The sequence below is a fragment of the Phalaenopsis equestris genome, unplaced genomic scaffold (genome assembly GCF_001263595.1).
Source record: "Phalaenopsis equestris unplaced genomic scaffold, ASM126359v1 Scaffold000002, whole genome shotgun sequence".
NCBI classification, from domain to species: domain Eukaryota; kingdom Viridiplantae; phylum Streptophyta; class Magnoliopsida; order Asparagales; family Orchidaceae; genus Phalaenopsis; species Phalaenopsis equestris.
The window spans coordinates 35,238,978-35,244,829 of record NW_018164444.1 but is presented as its reverse complement, the minus strand read 5'-3'; the positions used below and the strand labels follow the sequence as shown (position 1 = coordinate 35,244,829).

General features: G+C 32.0%; 1 protein-coding gene across 1 annotated transcript; it reads right to left on the bottom strand.

Moving 5' to 3' along the window:
- Nucleotides 1-595: 595 nt before the first annotated feature.
- Nucleotides 596-3,142, bottom strand: LOC110036447. Its single transcript, XM_020740899.1, has 2 exons — nucleotides 2,891-3,142; nucleotides 596-705 (listed from the first exon to the last, which is right to left on the bottom strand). The coding sequence occupies exons 1-2, from the start codon at nucleotides 2,993-2,995 to the stop codon at nucleotides 625-627; spliced, it is 186 nt and encodes a 61-aa protein (XP_020596558.1). The 5' UTR covers nucleotides 2,996-3,142; the 3' UTR covers nucleotides 596-624.
- Nucleotides 3,143-5,852: the final 2,710 nt, after the last annotated feature.

Genomic DNA, 5,852 nt, shown 5'->3' with positions numbered 1-5,852 from the left:
AGACAACCTTCTTTTTACTCTACACAAAAAATTATTCAATCTGAAGACCTACATTAATATGCAATGGATTCAAGAAAAGAGAATTCTTGCGTTGGTTGAACAACACGCCTCCTTTATTTGCAAGAGCGAGTATTATGAAAGCCCGCATATGTAGTACACTTCAAATTTATTAAGCATGCATTCTCTATTCAAAAATTTACTGGTACACCTAAGTGAACAAGAGCAATAGGTGCAACAACTTGGACTTATTACTAACTACTATAAGTGCACTATATCTCTACATATCAAGGCACCAAAAAATTTCTACCATCATGTTTAGATGCTATGCCCATACTATTTCTGTGAAACCAGAGTTCTCAATCCAAGTTTTGACTGATGAGTGTAAAATTGATAAGAAAGACATTGGCATATATATATATATAATTACATATAAAATAGTTCAGCCTAAAATAGAAGAAGATAAGCAAAAGTTATTGTCCGTTATAATTGAGCTTATTACACTTGTACAAAGTTCGTTGAGGATAGTCGATAATGACATTTTTAAGGTCTACATGATGATAAGTTGATGAGAAGAAATAAACAGAAGACCAAAGACCAGGCACACCACCAAAACCAGACAAATTACTATGTATAAGAATCCTTCTCTGTAGCCAGTAGTTCTTCTTTCATCCTCCTAATCTCCCTTTCCTTTTCAAGCCTCTCTTGCTTAAGGTAGAAAAGTAGAGGGAATGATTAGACAAAGTGATTAGTTATACGCAACTATATATATATAAGAATATCATGGTCCACAAAAATAAAAGGATGTAAATAATAACCAAGCAAAACAAATCTAACTACGATTTAATATTAACCTGACAATGGCATTACTACTTAACCAATAACTAAACAAGAAAGTGCGCCATTGTAAATTGATTATCATCTGATTTCAAATGAAGGTCCAAATTAAAATGCATAAAAAATATTTACATGGTAATTTTATTGCATCAACTTGAAAAAATCAAATGAAATGAACACCATGTTCATGCAGTTGAACGTTTTGGGTGAGCAATTTTGCATCCATCCATTGATTACAAAGTAGCGAGGATATATCCAAAATATAAATACAATGCTAAACATAAAGTGATTCATTGTACAAAATAATCAGTGGGTTAGAGAAAGAAAAACTATTGAAGCTTACACTAAAAGAAAGCTAATTCTGGTAAAGATTGAAAACAATTAAATATATATATTTTTATGATATATATAAAAAGATAAGCATTAATATAGTAGAAAAGTAGATACAAACGAGTTGAAGCAGAGATATGAAATAATTTTTTTTATCAAGTTAGATGTTCTAAAAGTGAAGATAGGATCATAATTAAAAAGAACGACGTCAAGTAATGTTGAAAATAGAACCTTGAGAAATATTTAGACGAACTTTGAAAGAAAAATACTATTTTCAAAAAGGATAATGAGTATAATCATGAAATATAACACATATGAATCGACAAAGTGAATTTTTAATTAGCTTTTTAAGTCGAGAGGATATACCTTTTGAGATTTTGAAATTTGCAATGAATACTAGAGCATTTGGCTAGTCGATATTTTTAGTAAAATTAAAGATTATGAGAAAGGAAATTAATTTGAGAAGAAGCATTAAGGCGCACACATTTTAAAAAAATGGGTTGATAAGTATGGTAATAATTATAGGGGGTCATGTTTCTAAGCCATAAAAGTACAAGAAAGAGTATGTAATAAAGTACTTGGAAGAATCAAGTTGGTCTGAAGGATCAATTTGATTGTATACCAAAAGAATACACTATAAAGAGAATATTTTGTTGTGGAAACAAACGATATAAAGTATACAAAGAAAAGAGCAATCTCAATATGTTTTTTATTTTTTTGAGAATAAAGGAGCCAAGTATCATAGAAACTAAAACAATGATCATTGATATTTAGAACGAAAGGTGAGCATCCAAATTATAATAAAACAATTAGAAGTGGTAAATATAGTAACCAAAGGCTTCTCAATCACAATAGATTTAAATCAAAAATCAATATTAGGTTTACTTCCCAATTATAGCAATTCCTATAAACAATATTTAAATTAAAGTATCCAAGCATATTCCATTTGCATAAGAAAAAACAAGTTTAAGAGTAAAATAAATGCTAGGACAATAAAGGACTTAGGATTATCATAACAAAAACTAAAACTAGTACATAGTTTTAGTGGTATGAAATTTATACCTATAAATCAACATCGTTGGAATATAAAGTGAAAAACTAGTATGATATGTTCAAAAAATATGGATCTATTATATAGATGCATGGATATAAGTGAGAATATCGCTTTTAAATTTAAGGCCAGGTATTAAAAGCAAGAAATGCATCAGAAATGTATGTAAATCTTATAAAATACGATTATCAAGTTAAATTTATATTGATGTAATAGTTATACAAAATATAATATAGCGATAGCCATGCTAGGAGTGCAAAAATGAAAATGTTACCACAGATGCAAGACAAAATTTGATGGATGGATTCAAAAATGAATATATGTTATGACTGTTAAAAAAAACTGGTTAAGAATATAATATCTAAAAATGAACTTGGGTGATTACGAGTAATAGAAGATGCATGAATATGGAAGATAAATAAAACTAGCGCAAGGATTAGGACGAAATAAGGCAAAGCAGCGATAACATGTACAAAACTGCCAAAAAATTTTAAGAACAGATCAAAGAGCCCAAGAAACAATCTATAGGGTTGAATGAGCTGCCTGAGGTAGATTAAATAGCTCGAACTGCAATCTGAAGTAAATTTATTATCTTAAACTAGGTTTTGGTCAATTAATGCCTGGATCAAGAGAACCAACACAGTAGCAAGCGATGAGAGAGAGGAAGAGACAAACCTTCTCGTCTTGGTGGAGAGCCATCCAAACATGGATCTTGTCCATGGATTCCCAGAAGAGAAAAGCCCCAAATACCATTCCGAAGAAGCTGGCCACCTTCACCATCTTTGGAATGTGATTTCTCGTTATCCTTTGCTGCAGGTTCAATGGGATTATCTCCTCCTGGCCTCCGATGGGCAGCCCGACTAGGTTTCGGTTCCACTCGGCTATCGTGCTGTTCAGACCTTTAAAATTGTGTAATTATTTTGCCTCAAAACTTTATTTTGCCTCAATAGTTTAAGCCTGATGGGTGGTCTTTTGGAGTTTGTTTTGAGGAGCTGTAGTTTATTAAGAAGTTATTTTTAAATTATTTTAAAATTATCAAAAAATAATTTAATATTATAAAATATTACCATGATTATTACAATTTGTTATTTGAAATGTCAAATTAAAACTAAAAACCTATCATCGCATCCAATTAGGAACAGTGTAAAAATGTTAGTTTCAACTACAACTTTTAAAAAAAACTGTCAAAATGCAGTTTACACAAACAGCCAAATTAACAGTGTGATGTCGTACCGTTGACGCATTGTTGTCCTAAACGGAGCCTTAGTTTATTTTGAAGAAATTTAAATTCAATCTAAAGTAATATTGCAATTGTAATTTATATGATTGTTTATTTATTCTAATGTTATAATATGGTTAATTTGTTTGAATTCTAAAAATATTTTTTAATGTAAAATATTGTTGGTAGCCCCACCAAGTAGATTTAGTCAAATTGGAATGTAAAATAGATTTTAAATTTGATAAGTTTATCGTCAAATCAAACACCTCGACAAAACAAGTCCAACAAGCCCAATCATTCAATTCATATATCATTAAAACACTTAAATGTCCTCATAATGTTGTACAATCGGGGGAATCTCTCTGAATCGTCCGATAAAGTTGTTTGAATTAATTATTTATTTGTAGGGTGGCCTCTCTCATACTCTATAATAGTGGCATATCTCATTCATGAAGAGGGACCTATGCCTTGAACTAAAAAGAGAGCTAGGCTTGAGTTGGTTCGCTAAGAATGAGCTGAATTCAAGTTTGTCTGTGACAGCAAAGACAAAAGCTTCCCGCTCTTGTAGCCACATACCATTATCAACCACACTTGTCGTCAGTCGCATCCTGACCGTTGCAACAAAACTCCTTATTGAATCATGACGTACGCTGTAGAATCCCAACTCACGTTGTGAAATAACAAAAAACCTAATGGAGCAGCACATCCTCCTAAATGTTGTGTTGTGATACACTTCAGAAAGGATATATTGAAGTTCAAGAAATTCTCTCAACTATAATCAGTCACAATTATTGTGTGATGAGCATTATACTTCAAAAAACTATGTAATATTTTTCTCTCTGTGGGATAATGATATGTACATGTAATCATCAACTCATTGTGGATCATTTTAACTTTGTTAGACCCCGTGGTTTTTTCTTTTCGGTTTTTCACGTAAAAACCTCTTGTATCTATACTTATTACTTCTATTATCTTAGTGTGCACTAGATTTTTGTGCAAGACTGAGACATCAAAATAATCACTTTGTTCAGTGAATCTTCCGACACACATCAATTAAGAAAATAGGTTTTTGAAATAGGGCAGATTATTTCATATGGAGATATTGAGATGCAAAAATATTTAACTTATATTGAAGTATCTGATAGAATTTTAGAAACATATATTAAGAAGTTGATAAATGTTTAACAATTTATGGCAAATAAATTCAAGAATTGACACAAATCCAGAAGAAAACACAGAGATTTAACAAGGTTCAACAATGAGCTTACGTCCTTGGGAGCAGAGCGGCGATTTCACTATTCCAAAAGGAAAGTTCGGTGCATACCCATAGGGTTACACACAAATATATAGACAAAACCCACTGATAAAATTACTAAAAATCCCCCGCTATCCCAACCTACTTAACTCCAAGAGACACACCTCTTCACTTCAAGAGACGCATTTTTTTTCCAAGAGACACATCTCTTCACTCCAAGAGACACGTCTCTTCTCTCCAAGAGACACACTTCTTCTTTCCAAGAGACACATATTTTCACTTCAAGAGACGTATCTCTTCACTCCAAGAGACATATCTCTTCTACCAATTTCTGGTATATGAGTCATATTTAACAAATCTACACATTGACGAATATCCATCCCTTTAAGAGGAAGATACCTTGGAGTTTCTCATAAACCAAAGTGGTTTGGGCTATCATGTTGTCTAGCAACTGCAAACATTCAACAAGTTCAAGTAATGCAATAACTTGTTGATAGTAACTGGCTTTGTCAACATATCAGTTGCATTTTCATCAATATGAACTTGATTTTTAGTCAGGTAAATGACACTCTGACTGTCACAACTGAACTCCACCTTGCTCAACACCAGTTCCTTTACTAGCCGGCAAGCCATAATTTTGTATTATCATCATATGATTCGACAAAATGAACTTCACCTACAACTGTACACCCCAACAGTTTATATATATTACCTGCAGTGGTCTTTCATTTCATCACAGTCAATGCATCTTTAATAATTCTCATGGTTTCTATATCCTCATATGTCATAAGAATAAAATCATTGCTGTGTAAAATGGCCAAAGAAATTAAATTCTTCTTTTAATCTGGAATATGTCTTACATCACATAATGTTCTGACAGTGTCATCATACATCTTAATTCTGACTCCACCAATACCAGCAATATTGTAACATCTATCATCACCCAAATAGACTGAACCAGAAGCAGATAACCTGCATTAAGTAAACCACTATATGTTAGGTGTTATGTGATAAGAGCATCATAAATCAAGAATCCATGCATCCTTCAACTGAGTTGTTGTAACTGAAAGCATATCATCATCACTGCAATCAAAATTGTCACTTTGCACAATATTCACAGACTTGGAAGATACATCAAGTTTTTCATCAGTTTGCTTCTTGAG